Source organism: Linepithema humile, chromosome 2, assembly GCF_040581485.1.
Source record: "Linepithema humile isolate Giens D197 chromosome 2, Lhum_UNIL_v1.0, whole genome shotgun sequence".
NCBI classification, from domain to species: domain Eukaryota; kingdom Metazoa; phylum Arthropoda; class Insecta; order Hymenoptera; family Formicidae; genus Linepithema; species Linepithema humile.
In genome coordinates this window covers 7,081,398-7,102,133 of record NC_090129.1, presented here as the reverse complement: position 1 = coordinate 7,102,133, position 20,736 = coordinate 7,081,398, and the positions used below count along the sequence as shown (strand labels likewise).

The window sequence follows — 20,736 nt, the reverse complement described above, 5'->3', positions numbered from 1 at the left end:
GCAGCAGTGGTGCATAAAGCGCCGGTAAAGTTCCACAAACACACAATACCGAATGAAGACGAGATACGTCGCGGCGGGGGCAGGAGGGGAGATGAATCGAGGAAGAAAGCAGAGAGGAGTTGGCAGAACGTGTAAGAGCGGGTACTCGCCGCGAGGGTGGATAAAGGGAGTAATTTTCGCGGGTACACAAGCTGTAATTATTAATGAAACGGATGGCGCGGCGTTGTACCTCGTCGCACTCGGTCTCAGCCGCCGACTTCCTCGTCTTTAGTAACACGACGTGAAGCTTTCCGGCTCCATCTCCTCTCAAGACTCACGTTTATAAGGTCTCATTTTTCATTTCACGTGTCCGTTGGAATAATATACCACCGAGCTCCATCGCGCTCACTTAAGGGGCGTCGCCGTTTCTTACTCTTATTCCCGTCGTCGTTCTTACTTTAATCCGCGCCCGTGAAAGAATTCTTCTCACACCGTGACTCGGCGGTTTTACTGTAATTGTCTGTTTTTCAAACTACGATCGCCGCGAACGTTCGTAATGTAAAATTTCATGATCCCGGTAAAGCGAGCTGCGGAGTTTCGGCAACGCGATGAATCATTCCTTATGCAAGCTTCTAATTGATCTATAAATCATACAACTTTTACAAATTCCGCACGCATTTTTCCGCGAGATTGTATTCTCAACTTTTCTGACATAAATTTTAGTTTTCGTTCTATCGCGATTCAAGTTGTTTGAACTAATTTCATCGAGCGGAACATCCGCGTTTGGAAAATTAAATTCAACGCCAGAGATGACACCAAACACATTTTGACAGATGGAACTAATTCTGTAGAGTACATGAGATCGTAATAACAAAGGTCACGTTTCTAGAGATACATAAGTTCTGCAACAATCTCTTTCATCTTACGTTGCTTCATAAGAAGTTCAGCCTTTCTTCAAGCTCATCGTTTATGACGAACTATTTCTCATTTCACGAACATCTTTCGGAGATCAAAGGAAATTTCTCATAAGTTTTTCTGAAAAATTCTTTTGTTTCATACAATCTCGACTCTAGTGGATATTATAAAAATAATTCACTTAAGTGCAATGAAAATACGAGACTTGTTTATTTTGAAAATATGTTTTCATTGGCTGATTATTTTCGCAGCCGAGTAGTACACCAGAAAGAATCACGTTAATGGAAGGAAAGAGGACATAGGGAGGCTAATGAAGACGTGGATAGATGGACGGGTACACGGATATACGAACGACACCGGTCCCTCACTTTCCTATGAATATTCATCGAGTTTGAGAACACAAAAGGAGACAAAAAGTTGGAATAAATTATCGCAACATCTCGAGTGCCTCTTGTATTATATCTTACATATAAAAAGAAATATATACGCATATATAAATAAGTATCATAAAGAGCATATAAATCTGAATCGATAACATTTGTGTTATATTGTTTCTTTCCTATTAAATAAAAATGTCGAATAAATTACGACTTGGAGCAACATAATATTGTATAGATAAGATACAACATATAAAGATCTGTCAGTATAATGGTTACAATTATGATTGTAAATTAACGTAAATAACGTTTGCAAATAACACTTTGAAATTTTTATAAGAAAGACACTCCTAATTGTGATTTACTGAAAGTGACAAACTCTTCGCCACACGGAGTAAAATGGCTCATGGAACGTTTTGCATAATACGCATTCAACATTGTTCATTCATTTACCGCGAATTGGGATACTTTATCCTTAAATTCAGCTTGCTAAACTAAAAGAAGTATGAATCTCTTGTACCAGGGACGTTAAGCAGATTAATGTGCACCATCTTTACCGTCGAGAGTCGAGAATGGTAAAATGAGAGGAAGATGCGAGGTAATAAATACTAAAGAACTAAACGTTACATTACCAAACCGAGGTAGCGGGAACTTCAGACAAAACAAATGAATGCGGTAATAGCTACGTGAATCCTGTTCTACGATCTGTCACAATGATAGAAGGCGTAAAAAAAAGTGCATAATGAATAATTTCTAGATGTTCAATGATTTCACAAAAGCTGTTTAATTTCACATAGATTTCCACAAACTGTTAAATAAAAGTTTTCGACATTAATGAAACAGTTTTTAATGTTATTCGTAATATACGTTATTCGACATGTCGTTTGCACAATAAAATATATAAAATTAATACAATGCGCAGCGGCAAAATAGAAATTAATTTGTAATAAAAAACCAATTAAATTCATAATAAACGATATGTGGAAAAATATTTCTGCACGAAACGCGAGTAATACGATACTCGTTGGAACGTTGGGAGGATTAACGTAAAACGATCTTGAGAGCGGAGTAAAAGGGCTAGCAACGCTGTTCTCATTGGTGTTTCACGAAGTAAATTCCAGTTTGCGCGTGCATTATCTCGACTGCTTAGCGATAAATATTTCACGGTAGTGTTTCGCCCCGCACTCGCACGGTACATTGGAAAGCCATTATGCTCGGCCTCGTCCTTTCTCTTTCTCTCACATATGTCCGTCCTGTGCTCGCGATTTACGCACCAGTGCATTCTGTCGATGCACACTGGTTGTGCCTAACACGCGGTGAACGCCATTGCCGCCAAATTTGCTGCCTCCTTCGTGATCATTAGCCGTCGACGAAATGGATGATTGGAATGGAAATTATTGCGGCAAAATATGCTTAGAATGATCATAAACAGCAAATCAAAAGCTCTCATTTTTTGATAAATTCTTAATACATGAACACTTGGATTTCTCAAGCAAAAATAAATGATTAAAATTAAATTAGGAATAAATTTTAGAATTTACATTTTCTTTGTTGCATTAAAATCTGATATTTTAAAGAGAGAAATGATCTAGAATGTTAAAATATGCATTTTATTCATTTTTAGCGTATAATGCGCGCAATGTTGTGTTTTAAATTTTTCGCACGTTCGCATTTTCCGCATTTTGTATCGAAAAATGAAATGCATCGAAATTATAGTAATCTCAATTTCCGAATTACGCAAAAATATTTTCGAAAGCCATTGTATTTGTTTTGCTTATGACAAAAATAATTGCTTAAATTTTGAAATTGCTCAATTTCTCGAATAATTTTGGCACAGATTTCCGTTTCATCATTCATTTCATTTCAGTGAAATATAATACACATAGGTATATATACAACTCAGAAAAACACAAACGCGCTGGCTGAAATTCCAATCTTGCTACCGCAAATAGAGTACATCTTGTTATTCGCTAAGCTACTGTGACGCTGAATAAGTGATTACGTTTTTGGCAACAATGCTGCCGCAAGAAAAAGTTTGCGCTGGTAGTCAACATTTTTTTAACCTTTTCATTGTAGAATGTTATATTTTCTTTTTGGACAATTCTTTTCAAATAAATCTACGTAAAGTAACAATGTTAAAAAGTAGCAGCGATAAATATTTTGATCATTTGTTTCCCAACATTTTTGCAAAGTTTTCAAAGTTTTTCTTAAAGAAGAACTGAAAACAGCTCGCATGTTTACAAAATAAACATTCAGCGGGGAAGCAAGCTGCGTGAAAATTCGACTGCTTCGATACCCAGTCATGATACTCCATTGAAATATTACTTATCATTATTATCGCTTAATTACATGTGCGATTGCTATTGCGCGAGTTCGGCCGGGGCTTAGGGTTGAAATTTATGCGAGTGATCCGCGGCGGTACTCTTCGCTCGAGTTCTCTCGCAACGCGTTGCCTGCGGAGATGCAATTTTGAAGGCAATTTAACTTGAGCCACAGGAGCAAGCGTAAGCTATGGGCAAATGTTTACTGTGAAAATCGTTATAGTCGTTCCGAAAGCTTCCAGATCGTGCTCTCACGAGTGCTCGGGGACGAAAATGTCTCATACGCATGGCCGCCTAATCCTCCTATTCGCCGGCTCTTGTCCCGCTTTTCACTTTGTCGGGTTCTTTTTATCTAGTAGGTTTTTCTCGCATATTCTCCCGTTGGTTTATGTAGACGAAGTCGCCGATATTCCACAATGCGAACAATATCGACAGTCCTGGAAACCCGAATAAACAGCTTTTATCATAGGTTCTATATCAGTGGAAAACTATTATGTATTCATAGCACTGTAAATAATGTATTTCAAAATCAGATTTATGTGCATACAGTTTGCTGGCTAATTTGCAAAAACAAATTTAATATGTACATGCAATATGATGTTTATATCATCGCATAGTTTTTTAGAGCCATAATTTTTTAATTGCTGTTATGAAACTATTAGCTGAAGTGCCTTATTCTAGTTTTCAAGTCGACGACATTACGTATTTATATGACGCAAGCTCCGCAAGACGTTACTTTCAATAATAAAAGAATGCAGATGACATCTCTTTTTTTTCCGTTCTTAAAATTACATTGCATTAACCAAGTTTGATGCGCGAAAAATGCTTATTATCTAACCAAATGCGCTCGGTGGCTATGAATGTAGCCGATATTAATTTATTTCTACAACTTTTATAAAAGCAAATTTCTAGTAAAAAAAATCCGCTTATCCTTCAAATATTAATGTCAAATTAATAATTTCGACTTATCCAATATAGCCAGTTGAAACAAAATCTATTCTCAATCCTTTTGCATTCCTTCTTTTTCCACGAATATCATTGCTCCATTATAATGTGCAATACTTATTCGACTATTCCGCGTCATAGACGAAATATTTTACCTTTTGTCAGAACACGTATTGGACTTTCTTAAATAATAGAGAAATTCCTGAGTTTCTCGAGTAATAACAGCGAAGCATTCCGACTCTGTAATATCGCCCTTACTCTCAGCACCTCCCACACTCCCTCACATTTTACTTGCCTTTACTGTAGCTGGCACCTTCGCGTCCTTTGTCGATGCCCTCGGTGCTCTCTCGCGAGTACGCGCACGCCCACCTTCTTCACTTTCCGTCATGGCAAAGCCTTTTGAACCAGGTTTACGAGAACCAGTCTTAACAAAGCATACAAAATATCGTTTTCCTAGCTTAAACACCCCAGTGTATTAAATAATCAATAACGTTGCATTTTCTAAAGTCACACACCCGCACGCTCCTTTTCGCGCGTTCCTACACTCGCCTGGCTCCTCACTGAATAAAACTCTTACGATCAAAATAAAGCCGAGCGCTTATGCTCGGAATAAAATGCGACGCGTCTCTTGTACATGTTCCGCAACTCACGACGTAAACGAAATTTACGGCACTTGCGCCGCCTTCTCGTTCGCGCCAAATATTGAACCGTCTAAAACAATAAAAACGAGATTTATGACGTACGATAAATTAAGCATTTCCATGTACACGTCACCTCACCGCGAAAACTCTTGCGCATGCTCTTCGAAAATATATTACGCTTTTATCTTGCTAGAAAATTTCGTTAGAAAATGTGAGGATATAAAATTCGCAACATTTTCAATCTTCGAAATTCTCTCCAACACATAACGCTTTATATAATATTTATAGATCCATAAAGTGGAAATGTACCGTACATGTTCAGCTATTATTCAAACATTTCAAAAAATTTCATTTGTCTTGTTATTATTGCATTTTGACTTTAAGTGGACTTTAATTTTTATGCTATACGAAGTGGTGCATCCTGTACTTTCATTCATGATTCATTGCTAGAGATCTGTTCGACTGCACCTTCTTGAGAAATTATACATGTATGTACTGCTATATATATCTACGTCACGATACAGGTGGCGGATTACATGTATTGGCACTTCGTCTAAACCGCGACGGGCGTTCGATCTTCAATCCGGAAGCTTGACTTCTTCCCCTGCATTTCCTATATTTGGACTTTCGTTTTTCGATCGGGAAAATTTACGACCGGATAAAAATATCTCAGGAAGCAGGTGTCTCAAGACGCGATATCCGCGCATAGTAGTTCAAGTCAGTGAATGATCAGACCTCGACGTTTGAGATGATATATATGGAATTTTGTAGCACAATTCTGGCAAAAAGAACAATTTTTAAATATATTGTATATAAAATTTATGGAATTATTTACTAGCAACAAATTTTTTAACAAACATATTGTAAATAAGTTTTTTTGATTCAACAGCAATTCCAAATTTATTTTTAATTATAAATCTCTGCGTTAGTTATAAATAAATATAAATTATTATCATTTAAAACAAAATTTTTATGAATTTTAACTCGTTTAGATTTAATTTATCGCGATTGTTAGAAAATTTATACAAATTTATAAAGAAAGATAGGACCAGGCAGTTCAGTAATTTTTTTAATATGAATTTATACCGACATTTGACTTGGAAAAAAACGCAATCGATTCTATATTGAATTATTTATATGTGCTCTTGCATGGACAGGAACGAATAATGGTAGAAATATAGTCGAGACAGAATGATAATGCTATCTCTGAACGATTATGAATGATGATGAAGTATCCCTGTAATTTTCTATTATTCATGAATCATGAATCATGATTAATGACGCATGACACAACCTTTTATCCGCTTTTCTCTCATCACTTTTTACTATCATCAAATAAATGTGCTGTTATCAATGATAATTCCGACTCTTCTCTTTAGATGTCCTTTGTCAATCTTCTATTCGAGCTATGTTTTACTTCGCAGAAGTCTCCTTTGCACTTTCAAGTGCGCATGAATTCGCGGAACCGCATTAGTTGCTCTTTTATGGTGCACTTTACGGTCTTTGGGAGGAAATTCAGTTTCAGAAGAATTCTCAGGCGCGACAGTGAAGCGCTATCTTTTTTTCCCCTCTGCTCTTTGCTCATCGATAAAGCCGGCACGGATGAAATGGTTCACACCGATATAAGATGTCGCATACAAGCTGGCTTCATTATAGCCTTACTTCGTACTCGAAAGTTCCTCTAGGAAATTTGAAAATTATGTACCGATGAAAAGCAAGCAAGATGAAAAATAAAAAAAAAAAGAACATGAGAACGTAATTGCAACGAACAAAATTGAGAGAAATAATATTGTAATTATCTGCAGAAACTGTTTATTCTTTTAACCAATTCAATTTAACGACAAGATCACGGAACTAATGATCTAGGATTTATTGCGGAAAGAATGCCTGTGCATCAGATTTGCAAGATTAATCGGAAATCCTATCGAATATCAGCCATGAAAATATCGCAGTTACGAAGACAGTAGTAAAATCGACAATATTTTACTAAACTAAACTAGAGAACAAAAAATGCAATCTATACTAAGTATCGCACACAGCGAAATCATTTAACTTCTTACCCAGCGACATAGCTGCAAACGAGTTTGATTAAAATTGTGCTGACAATCCGAAACTTATTACAGAATCTAACGAGAACGCGCCCGTAGGTCGCGTCCGCAAGATCGATCAGGAGACGAAAATTACTTTCCCTTTAATCACCGTTCTATCGACTATGAAAATAAAAATGTTGCGGTCGTGGCGACTGCCTCTCGGGAGAATTTCCGCCCGGGTGTACACTTCCGCTCTATTTTTTTCCACCGAGCCGCTCGCGAGAGCGAATCGAAAGGTGAGGTGGCATGCGCACGCCTTGGAGAGTAAGGTGTTCTTATATAAAGAGCGGTCGTAAAGTGCTGAACGTCGCTTAAAGGGTCGTCTTCGGGCTGCTATTACTTCGAGAAGAGTACTTTACACTATTACCAATATAGGAAACATGACAGGAAATGATAGAGTTGAAGGGCGGAGACACTAGCTAACCTTAACTCGAATCTCTCTTCCTATCTCACCTTCAAAGTTCTGACGAAGAATGTTCTTATTTCCTGTTTCACTCACGATCTTATCCGTGCCACTTCGGTGTACAAAGTGCAGTGACATTAGGAGAATCGTATATCTAATATTGCTTTATCGGTTAGTCAGCTGGATCTCAAAAACATTTTTAATGCAAGCATTTCTTCAACGAGAAGTGAATTCTACTCTTCCTTGTTAGCATATGCTTGTTTAGTTCTTTGAAATATAAAGTGTAATGTGTGCGATACATTATAAATTATTAGCACAAAAATCAACCTCTTTGATTAGAAACAATATCTGGTTGAAAGTTTGAAATATGAGACTTTCGCATCTTAACGTGTCGACGAATTTTCGTATGAATTGGCATGGTTTAAAAAAATCGAATCAATCTTACTTAGGAAACAATAGCTCATATTTTGCCTGATGCGAGAGACACGCCTAGGGTAGATTATTCAAAAATTACCGCCTGTCACTGAGAACGCACGTCGACTGGATGTTACGCGAAAAGTTTCGCCCTTATCCAGGACATGGATGGCAGGCGATCAATCCCGATGCCACGAACTCGAAGAGTACTATCACGTTGGCGAAATTGATTTAAAGACCGCATCGTAGTCCTTTCGTTGAGAAAGCCACTGCCGCCGCGGAATGAAATTCTTGTTTCATTAATGTAGAATAGAGCGCAGTACATAATGTTGTCGCGCGCACATTTCCCCGGTGCATACAAATTGCTTTGTCTCGACGGCTATTTTTCTCGTCCCGACCAGAACGATCGGGGCAAATACGTTCGGCGTACGAAATTTCCCTTTACGACCATCCTTTACACCACCTAATCCCCCTCGTAAAAGCCGGCGCTCGCGGCGACGAGACGCAGCTCCGCGCGCTATAGAACGCTGCGAGGAAGAGAACTTTCGAAGAAAGCTTTGAGACGTTGCGAATAAAAGGAACGATCTCGCTGAGGCGAAATTGAGGCGAGATTTCAGCGCGGATTTCGGCGGAAAACAAATCGGACATCGTCGCGTTATCGAATTCCCAACGGCGACGTAAATTCGGCAGATCGTTCGTCGCGGCAATACGATCGTTTTCAAACGAATATATGATCGCTGTCGTCCGACTGTTGTGAGCGTGTAAAATAACTACGTAATAAATAATATTGAAAGCGTACGTTGCAATTTCTATCTTAGGCGAATGATGATTTATTTCATTTGAGAGCGCGTAAATATACGTATTTCAAAATAAATGTCTTTATTTTTCAGAGTTTGCCACAAACACCAGCCGGTGGTGCTGGTGGGAAGGCAAGCGCGAGTGGTACTGGTTCAGGCGCTGGAATGGTCAATGGTGCCGGTGCCGATCATGAAAACATTCGGGACAGCGCTAGCATAGATACAGAGCTCGTAAGTATACTGTAATTTTATTAAATTTTTTATCCGCTATCGACAAGTAATAAGATTTAGCATATATACACTTCATCCCTTTATTTTTATGAACCGTGCGTAATCGATGATTTGACTATTAGAGCTTTCTCTCACACGACCAATGTAGGGCTTACAATTATGATAGATACAATGAAGTGCTCCATGTTTTTAAAACTTAATTCAATATTTTTAATTGTTCGCGGCAAGTTAATGAGTTTCGTCAGACAAAACGGCACAGCCCGACAATGAAATGGAAGTAGAACAAATCGTTGCCTTCCTTTGTCGATAACTCCGACGCTTTCGGAAAAGTTCTTCGCAAGTATGCCACCGCGACAAAAGTTTTATCATGGCAAAAGAACCGACCAGCAAAACGGCTATTCGCTGCGCTGGATGCTATTGTTTACTTCGCTCTACTTCAGTTGGCGAACGCACCTTTTATTGCCGCGTACCACGCCGGGTCCAGTGAGGTGAATAAAGAGAAAAGGGGAAAAAAAGTTACGCCGACATGTCATGGGAAATCAGTGTGATTATGCTCGACCTAAGTCATCCGCGGAAGTTCAACATTCAAAGCTTTAAAGCGCAAGCAGCTTTAAAGCTGCACACATTTTTGCTATCAAAATAATGGATCTTGAATTTTTTTTAAACTCAACTATTTTAAAATTCTGAAACTTACTTCAATAGTGAAAGTGACATCGTGATGAAATTAAATAGTAGTGTAAGTTTCTACGCAGACAATTTTTTTACAATAGGAAAAAAGGAAATCCGTGCATAAGAGAATTCAAGAATTCTACATACGTGCGTGTATAATGAAATAAGTGAAAAGAGAAAAGGAAAGGGGAAACAGCAAGATCCCGGAAAGCATGCAATACGGAATCTAACCAGGCGGTGGAAGCTAGATGGAGTTCAGGAATTAAGCGATTACTTCCGAAGTTAACTATTGTTCCCGGCAGTTCATCAATCCGCCTCCCCGACGATCCTCCCTGCCGTTTTTTCGCACGTCGATCCGTTCGCACGGAATTAAAACCGTTATCTGCGTCTCTCCACCCGCTTCGCCGAGCTCCAAAGAGGGATGGGCGATAAAGGGTGGATGAGGGTTGAGTCTATGAACATCGGACAAAAGGGGTGCGAATAGAGATGGAATCGACTGGTCATCCGCAGATCGAACCACGCGATCAAACGATACGTATATGTGATGCCATCAATACATCATCACATCACCGTCATCATTCTATTCGTCTTTTTCCGAAAACAAAATCTCAATCTCTGTTTTTTCACATTTATATCTTAGTATGCGTTTTATATCAACATCTTCAAATAATTTTTATACTCAGTCATTAATATTTGAAACAGTTTACAGAATATAATATTTGAGTTGCAACTAATATTTTTGAAAGAGTATAATTTTTTTACACACACGCGTAACATATATGTATGTCAATAACAAAGCTGTCTTTGCCAAAATAGATTGCTATGTCGATATTATTCATCCGATTTTATGGCCAGATTTTTAATCGAGCTTCCGCAAAAGCTCACGCCTACCATGATTGTTCGTTCCAAAATGTCGGCGCTACGATAAGCGTCAACAATTTTTTCATCGCTTTCCTCTATTCTCTCCTTGCTCTTCCTTTTTTCCATCTCGGTCGGATTTTTTGCAATTTTTTTGGTGTCTATCGATTTACATGCGCCAGCAAAATCGCCGATGCTTACGTCGTTTGCTGCACTCGTCTAGCAGTTTATAATCGAAAAGTGACGGGACACGAGTTTCAGTAGTACGACAGGCCAGATGAAGTCGGGCACGTTTTATCATGCTCGCTATGACTCGTTGTCCTGTTTCCTGGCTGTTCCAATATATCGAAGCGTCTCGCCTCTCATGACCATCTTTACGTATTTGCGTATTCATCTCTGCGCGCTTATATGACAGAAGTAAAATTGGAAACGCGGAATACTGGGATCTAGAATATTTATATCTCGCATATTCTCATGTCGATATGTAATATATATAGCTTCCAGAAATCGCAATGCATTTTTCTTTATGCTCTGTTTCAAATGCACAAACAAACGCGAGGTGCTTTGTGTACATATACATATATATAAGGAATAACATTCTACGCATATCTAAGAAGACGGGAAAAATTAAAGCTATAATAATAGATATTTAAAATATGTACATTTTAATTCTCGTTCATCAAAATAATAAAAAAAAAGTATTATATTAAATTGACATTTATCTATCTTTCGCCATTAAACATATATTTTACTGAAAGCCATAAAATTAATTAATTTATCTAATAGATTTTGGTTAAATAAGAAAAACTCAAATTTGATAAACAGCCTCCGTGCTTCTTATATTCTATTAGATTGAAAGCGTTACCTATTTACACTTTTGCCTCTCGGAAAAATTGTACGTTAAGTCGATTCGTGTTGTTTTCTCATCGCACGAGTAGTTCACCACAATTGAGAAAGCGGAAAATTAGGCGCCGACATTTGGAAGTAGCACAGCATCCGGTTGTTTTGTTTCAACCACCGCCGCCGGCATCATGAATCCCTAGGAAGAAGAACTAATTCCGTAATTGCGATCCGAATTTTTTCACGAGGAAAGAAAAAGGCGGATAATACGCGCACAATTCTTCGACTTTCGCGCTTGCCTTCCCGAAACACGCTCTGATTCACTTCACGTCCGCCTCGAAACTGTTCCGCGTCGCTCTCTTCAAAAATTTACTAACATTAGTAAAAATATTGTAATAACTCATTGAACGTGAAATTAAATACACATTGACAAATTACCAAGGAGGACATGCCTGATATTTACTACTATTTAAAAAACATGAACGATCTTATGATTCTAAAGTTAATCGCCTTTTAAATCGTAATTTTTTTGCGCTTTTTTTCGATCGACCGATTTCGTGAGCGCACTTAGCAATGACACAGACGAATCGCGAGCGTAAAAGTCTATCCTGCGTGTCCTGTAGCAATTCTCTGCGGTAAAGAAACCAATTCCGTTGCCATTATGCCGCCAATCTATTTTCTGTCTACCCGAAGTTGCACTAATCCCGAAACTTCTCTCACGCAGACGCGAGTATTAGACGCAAAACGTCTTTAAGCGCAACAATTATTCGTAAATATCCGACGTGGCTTTTTGCGTCTCGCACACTTTGTTCCTTTTGCTCATCCCGGTTATTTTTTAATCCTTACTTTCACGCGGAAAAAAAGATACAGAGGAAAGGAAGAAAGATTATGGTTATTCGTTATATTTGCGAACAGCGAAGTAACGAGAAATTTTATGAAGATGTATGCTGTACATCCGCTAACACCGACGCTCGCATATTTGCTTAATTAAAAGGTAGATTAGCGAAATGTCTAGCCGAAGTTGCTAGTAACAATACGCGCAGCACTATTGTGATTATGCAAATTTCTTTAATTTCTCCCGAGCCATCTGCGACGAGCGTTAATGTCGTGTAATAAAGGAACGGAGTTGTGAGGAGAAATACTTCTTATGCTGTTTGCGCGAGACATTTTTTAACTAAGAGTTCTGCAACTTAATAGATGCTCAGTACTGCGTAAAAATGTAATTAACAATGCGAAATAGAACATGCAAAGTGATAGAACAAACTTAATGTTCGAACTAATCAGAATTCTTTTGATTCTTATAATTAGATGTAATTTTTATTTTCTTTAGATCTTTTTCTCTTAATAAATTTCTCAAACAATATTTTTATCTTCCATAACGTTACGTAAATAAAATGTAAAGTTCAAAAATATTCTATTCATAAACTTGTTTTATAAATATATTTTTAATTACAAGATCATTATATCATAATGTATTATTGATAAATTAATTTGACACGCTAAGATTAAAAACACGAACTTTCATGTCTCGGAACGTGTATAAAAAGCTGTAGGTATTCGATATATTCCATGTCCTTGAAGTACAAAAGTGATAGGAAAAAAAGGAGTTTCATGTAGGCTCACTGTAATGGTGAGAAGAGCGCCGAACATTTTATTAAGCCAGGATACATAAAAACCGCAGTCAACTAATGCGGAGGAGTACAGACGGGTGGAAGGGCATTTGTCGAAGGGAGAAAAGAGAATGCGGCGGATAAAAAGGACAGGAGAGAAAGGAAAGCCCAACGTGGTATAACAAAGGAGCGCTCGCGGGGGCTTTGAATTCACAACCCTTTTCCTCTTCCACCTCCGTTATTTCCTATCTGCCCAGCATTATGCATTTTTCTTCGCGTATATCACAAAAAATGTTAGCGAAACGTTTCATACTCGCATTCACAAGTGGCCGCTATATTAAATCCTTCGAGCATGGGATGCGTGCGTGCGAATTACGGAATATCGTAACGCTGTAACATTTGATAAAAGTGATGAGCATACGGATGAGGAAAATCGGACGTTTCCAATCAAGACGGGAATGAACGGCGAAAAGCACCAAACGTCAAACATTTAAAAGAGAGAGAATTAACGGGAAAATTTCGCAACGTAACGCACGCTCGCGGTATATACGACTTTGTAAAAAATTCTTTTATGGCAAAAATCGCGCAAACATTGTACGATTTCAAGACACTGCATTCGTTCAATATTTCTGTCGACAAGATACTTAAAGTCATGTCTGATAACACGAAACATTATTTTCTGTTTTGCATTGGAGATTGATTATTATGATAAGAGACCATTTTTCGGCACAACATGCAATTTCTAGAGAGCGAGACAGTGTTTTCTCTTCGATCGATGGAGCTTGCAACTATTTTGGATTCTTTGTCTTGAGACTATCGGATTATTCCGTGAGACGGTTTACGCGCGCCATGCACATGCAGTCACTACGAGGGATAACATTTCAGCGATGTAATACTATGCTAAATACGCTTCGTAACGCTCGCATAATCCTAAGACATCCAAATCTTGAAAAATGTTATGTTGCTGGCGCGGGAAGACGACGCTTGCACTGCAAACATGCTTGAATCATAAATCATAGGAATAAGCCGTGTACAAACTCGTTCTCGTTTCATCACCCTCATTGTTTTATCATCTGATAGCCCGAAGATACTGATAAAGTTTGTAATACATTCATCTGACATGTACGTTGTGTACGGTATTTATTATACCTCGTCATAAAACAATTTTTAACGACTTTCTCCTTTCAATGCAAAATCAATTGTTTTTAAAGAATTTAATTTTTGAAAAATAAATAACAATTTGATAGTTTATGTTAATTGTGGTTAAATGTCTTTAATTTGATTTAATTTTGCGTAAAATGTGTTTCGAAGTTTTACACATTTTTCTGAATTTACACTTTAAGCTATTAAAAATTGACAAGTTTTGTAAACTCGATTAACGATATGTCTCTTTTTGTATCAGTACTGTTTACTATGAGAGAGTTTCATAAAAAAAGTTTAATTAACTACATTTATCTTTAACCTACATGACAGCTAGAACGTAGCTCTATCTGTCTACTTATAACACTGCAAAATACTACCTGCTCTTCAAAATTACATTATTAAAATACAATATTAATTGATTATCTAAGTAAATTTCTAAATTGTGGAAATTTAAATTGATATTGAATGTGAGAAATTACTGTCCAATTTTCAGAGCAGTGACTTCTTTTATAAAGATCACATATGTATGTACAATTTGCATTTGACAGTTACTTCGCTTGCGTATGTTCAACATAGCGTTTTCCATACAGCATTTTTTTGCATTTCATCATTTCATTAATAAGCCACGTAAAGCGAACGAAGTTATATCGCGGATGTTAAAAGCTTTATTCAAAGTACAAAGGCGCCCCTCACAGCGAATGCGCGTTTTTTTCCGTTTTTTCGTCTGATTAATCTCGCGTGCAGAATATTCCCGCACTTTGTTCGTTAGGCTTTTACATTTTTGTCCCGCGTGGCCTTAAGAGCTATATTTCTTCCCTTTCTTTTTTTAAATAAAAAGTAAGTTAAACTTTCCATCAACCCGCGAGAAACTTTCTGTCCTTCTTGATTCTTCTCATTTTTCATCAACCTTACGATTAGTCTTTACGAGAATAGCTTTATCGTTTTAAGAGAAGTGCTCTACTTAACTTTTTATCTTGTCCGATTTTTCTCACGTAGGCGCGGAATTTCTTTCGTCCGCGGCTCTTTGATAAGCTGTCACCTAATTACATTGTCTTAGACAATATATACTTTATTATTGGAGGATTCCTCCAGCAATTTTTTTGATCGTCAAAGATTGATTATTATATTTTTATCGCCATACTTCATGAAAAGAATGGAAGGACGAAAAGAAAAAAGACGCTCATTACATGCTCCAGTTCTGAGCGACTCTCGTGTGCTGAAAAAATAATAAAAATAATCTTTCAACATTTTGAAATTCTATGCAACGAAAGCCTAAGAAATCCACTCAAGTTGTAAATATACGAGAAAAGAGAGAATAAAGAAATGACTTTGTCGCGTGAGAAAAGCTATTTCAAAATGACGCTTAATACCTTTCCGAAAACAGACGTACTCCGAAATGAGAGCACGAAAAAGAGAAACCAGGAACAACACTGGTATTCACTTTGTTACTTGCAGTTAACGGGAAATAGGTGGCACGGATGGAGACGCTTTACGACCCGTGGAAACTTCGTAATAGTGCCGTACCGTTACGACCTCCCGCCCTCCGTTTCAATAAACTAATTGAATCTAAAACTTCCCAAAGCCACGTAAAGTCCTAGTTGAACAACATTCATCCGCCGGCATATGATAAAATGCCGCGTAGAATTGATGCTAAAGCGGCTAGTGACATTTATTAGAAAACGATTATGAACGTGGATTCTAAGTTTCACACACGTGTGTTAAAGGGAACAGAATATCGATCAAAGGTCGAGGGACGTATGGTTAGCGTAAAAACGAATCTAAGAAATGTCTGAAAAAAGTTAATTTCATGTAACTAATTTAAAAGCGTCATGTTAAATTCTTGTTGAGGGAAATAAGGAAATATGAAGGTTTCCGAAGTATCACAAAGAGGAGGATTCTTTTATTTGCTTTCCTTCCGGTGATTACGCAATGCTTTTACAGCGGAGAAAGTCTAATAAACACTTTAATGCTCTCGTTGGAAGCATTTTATACTAAAACCAGTTACAGAAACAAATGCATTATTGAGATAATAAAATTACCTCTAATCAGATGAGAGGATTCAGAAGGAAATTAGGATAATTTAGCGGTCGAGGGTGAATTTTCACACTTTCACATTAACTCGTATATCCCGACCGGCTGTTGGCATGAAAACTTTCTACATCGTTCGCGCGAGTTGAAATGAAAATGCTATCTAGTCGATGTTGCACGGAAGTTAAGCTTAAGCCATTTGAATCCTTCATGGATCATATAAGTTTACCAGTTAGTCGAATGCTTTCGAAATATATTGCAATGAGATTAATATGCGAAAATAATTACTGTAATGTGAGCAAAATTCATCGTAATATCGAAAGAAGGAGAACTTTCTCAGTGTCTTCTTTATGATAATTAATTATATATCGATTGAATTTATAAAAGATTCGATATTTACTTCATTAGTCTATTTACTTCATTAGTCATTCAATTATTGATATGATTGATTAATTATTAATAAGATTACATGCAGCAGAATAATAAACATGTATAATAATTTTATTCGTATAATCGTTGAGACAAATTTACCTATGTAATTTTCAATTAATATCGTCGATTATCGAGATGTTCGGGTGCGTCGAAAATTGGGCGATCATTTGTGACGGAAATATTACCTCGTCAATGCCGCATTAAGACGCAATAAGTTTAAGTTGGAACCCAATTTGAATACCCGACAGCTTGTTAGAGCTTACCTCGGCTGTGAGTGCAACTTTAGCGATGCACAGATTTAGCATTCGCCAACTTTGAAACGAGCTAACTCAAAAGCGCGTTTCGCGGAGGCGTTCGGCAGTATCTACCAAGCAAATTCTACATTCCGCGCACGTATCAACTCGTGAAAGTACCACATACCGAAAACGTTATGCAGACGCATGATGGAAAAGGATCAAAAAGCTTCAGAATTATGCACTACCAACTTGTGTGACGCGTACCTATGTAAACATCACATGAATACGTTACATTAGCGTTAATAATAAACACGCATACTTTTAGTGCGCGTGTGTAAAATTGTCATTGATTATGTATATAAAAAATTAAGATAAAAATTTAAAATAATGCGAGAAGATAAAAAATTGCTGTTTAAAAAAATGATAGATAAATTTCTGAGAATGAAAATGTGCATATTTTGCATGTGAAATTTTTATAATCTTACGAGAATTAATAGAACATTATAAAAGTTTTGATTAAAATTCCAATTTTGGAAAACTAAATTTTCAATTTTTCAGCTGCATTTTTGCTAAAAAAGAAACATAGATCTTGACATTGACAGAAAAGCTAACGAAACGTAAAGAAACGTCATCTGTGATATTTTAGCTTCTCGCTTTCAGAATTTCATTACTCATGCTAAGCCTTATTATACCGCATTCGCTACGTGGAAGTACGCTGAGTTCGCAGCGTCGTGTTATCGCGTTACCGTACTCAAGCCAACCCATATACTGTTTCAGGCTTTGGTGTACCGAGATGGCAACCTCGTCTCAGGCTCACTCGAGGCGTTGGTACAGCACATGGTGCCTACGGAAGAATATTATCCCGATCGGGCGTACCTCTTCGCCTTTTTGCTGAGCGCCAGGCTCTTCATCAAGCCGCACGAGCTTTTGGGCGAGGTTTGCGCTCTGTGCGAGCATCAGCAGAATCTGAATGGAGAGGGCGGTAAGGTGAGCATCGTTGTACTTCCGCGAACCGGCACGAAGCCTTTTTACCAACACCGCGCATCCACGAAGGCCGTGTATTATCGTTTCATCACAGAGCCGTGCACCCTCGTCTAGTCGCACTCTTTTTTTTCAGTCTCCTGTTTCACCTACCGCGAAATAAAAGGAGCGCAAAAAATTCTGTCGCTCTATCCACAGTTCCTGTCTACCTTACATCCGCATGAGATAATTTTGTTTGACTTTACGGTGAATCCAGGACTTGAGATTCCATTTTTTAGTCATTACAGCTATTCTCCATTTCTGTGTAAAATGTTTGCCTAATGTTAGCTTATACGGTTTATAGCACAATACAAAGTAAAATCAGTACTTTAAATCTTTTTACGTCAACTACAAAATAACATCTCGAAACAAAAACTTACCCTCGTTACTGGAAAGCGCTAAAAATAAGAAAAGTGAACAGCTATACGTATTTCAGGAACGATTGCATCGCTTCGTGCCGCGACTGGTGCAGCTGCTGGCGGAATGGACAGAAACATTCCCGTACGACTTTCGGGACGAAAGGGTGATGGGACACGTCAGGTCCATCACGCAGAAAGTCGCTGCGGTCGACGCCGCGGCCAGGCAGGAAGTTTCGGCGCTGCTGCAAAACTTGCTGCTACGACTGACGGCCCTGGAGAGGTACGAGGAGGGCCTGGCTAGACTGGCGACCGAGGCAGCGACGGAGCAGCTTACGCAGGTTCGTGAGTTTCGGTACAAGCGCCCATTTGCGGCCGTCAGCTTCCATTTCGCTGTCTCGCCTCAGCTTAGTTAGTGGCTTAGCGCGACGTTTTCCGAACTACAAACATCGTCGATCTCTCCAACGCAAAAGTTCATACATGGTGATACTTGTTCATTTTGTCAATCTAAAAAAAAAAAAAAAAAAAACGAATTAGTAAAATTAGTGATGGGAAATCGACATAATGCAATCAAAATTAACGTGACGTTTGTCAGATGTATAAATAACTTTGCTCCGCATAAATTAAACTTGCGGATATAGCACGTGCGTCGTAAATGACCGCGAGCATTTAGCTGGAATCCGACGCAAATTACACCCGCATATCCGCCCAAAATTTCCCGCATTCGAATTTTCCACGCAGCTTGCATCACGGGGCTTGATTATTTTCATCTGACATCACAAGTTGGAAAGAGAAAACGCTTGATCGCGCATTGACCGCAGGTGCTGCATTGTTCCATAATTTCAATATGGATTTATATTCGCATAATCCGGCTCGCCATGTTGCAAAGCACGATTACTCGGTTTACCGTAATCGCATCGACCCTTCGAGGACTTTCGGCATAATGAAGCGATAATATTCTACCTTCGGGCAACTGCCCGTCCTTTTTGATCTCTCTATTTCTCTCTCTCTCTCTCTCTCTCACTTCCGTCCGTTCCGCATATGGTTATTGTAACACGGCCGTTTCATGAATGCTGGTGGATTCTCATTCTTCTCTCATTGGTGTGTTGTGCTCACGCACACTGACTGAAATGCACAAGCTTAGACATTTATGCGCGCGTACGCATTTTACGCGGTTAGTCTAATGAGGTTGGTATAGTTTCCATGCCGAGAGACGTTAACCATTCCGTTAATTTCATTATCGCGCGCCTATCTGCCGCCGCTTATAACACATCCACTAATAGGTAATTTGCAGCTGTATTAGTTAGTTAAATATACTGAACTGGTGCTGCGCGCGGTTAATCGTTACGAAATTGTGTGGTTGCACGCCTCTATAAATGCCGATCGGATTATTTCATGTAAATGCACGAAAAAATATAATGACGCTTGAGGGCGCAACATTTTTTGCGATTTTAATGGCTGTAAGTTATAAATGTAATTGAATTATTTTCCAAAATTTGCAATCACAAACGCCTTTTACATCCGCGGAACAACTTATTGTCGCTTTTAATAAGATTTTCTTACATAAAATACTGCAAAATAAAATTAGATTCAGAGTTTTACGCTGCGTTAAAAGAAAAATTTACATCTATTTAACATGAAAAAATTATTTACATTACTCGTGCAAGAAAAATTAATATCTCTAAAGAAAGTTTTTGTATATTTATTTCAGTTGACAAACTTTTTGGTTTAGTGCATATAATTCTCTGACTTCAAATTTTTACGATCTCGTTAAGGAAAATGCAAAACTTCAACTTCAAACTCATAAATTTATTCATTTCAAAACCATTAATATTCTATCTCATTTATGATAAATAGTTTGGAACGTGTCCAAAAATCATTTTGTGCTCTAAATTGGATCATCTTCCGAAACACTAATGTAGTGTGATATAAACGACAGTTAGGAAAATCTATGCTGAACTTACGTTCGCAATAATTCTGCCATGAATACGAAATAAGTGTTACTTACGGGGCAGGAGTAAAGTTGGCTATTCGTATGTTTAAAACGAAAATTTCCATTAAACCCGCGAGATAGAATTTCTAGCGAGTTCGCTCCGAAGAATATTAAAGCGGACACGGTATTTGCCGACCGTGTGGTAAATGTCGCTAAATTTCTACAGGAAAATAAGGCAATTTCGCAATCTCCCGGATATGAAAACGCAGCTTCTGCTTTCTGTAAACTCTTGATCGGTACAGACATCGATTTATGTAAAAGAAGCAATAAATATGCGGTAACAATTTATATTATCCTTTTGTAACATTACTTTTTACCGCATACTCTCTCGGCATAAATATATGAAATTCATATTTGTTTTAACTATACGCTTGTGAGTAGAAATGAAAGATCTATCCTTCGATATTTTTCTTTATATATTTCTTAAAAATTTTTGCA

General features: G+C 37.9%; 1 protein-coding gene and 2 long non-coding RNA genes across 4 annotated transcripts in view; 1 reads left to right on the top strand and 2 right to left on the bottom strand.

The window, feature by feature from the left end:
- LOC105678704 (uncharacterized) overlaps positions 1 to 20,736 on the top strand; it is a 281,517-nt gene that overhangs the window by 244,128 nt on the left and 16,653 nt on the right. For both annotated transcript variants that reach the window (XM_012378233.2, XM_067349520.1), the window contains exons 5-7: positions 8,976 to 9,113; positions 17,707 to 17,916; positions 18,386 to 18,646. In XM_012378233.2, coding sequence (XP_012233656.2) covers positions 8,976 to 9,113; positions 17,707 to 17,916; positions 18,386 to 18,646 — 609 coding nt within the window. The remainder of the gene's footprint in view (positions 1 to 8,975; positions 9,114 to 17,706; positions 17,917 to 18,385; positions 18,647 to 20,736) is intronic.
- On the bottom strand, positions 2,225 to 6,236 carry LOC136997967 (uncharacterized). The gene is made up of 2 exons (XR_010888518.1): positions 4,833 to 6,236; positions 2,225 to 4,029 (listed from the first exon to the last, which is right to left on the bottom strand). It is a non-coding gene; the product is annotated as an uncharacterized lncRNA (long non-coding RNA).
- Positions 18,088 to 18,439, bottom strand: LOC136997972 (uncharacterized). The gene is made up of 2 exons (XR_010888524.1): positions 18,330 to 18,439; positions 18,088 to 18,210 (listed from the first exon to the last, which is right to left on the bottom strand). It is a non-coding gene; the product is annotated as an uncharacterized lncRNA (long non-coding RNA).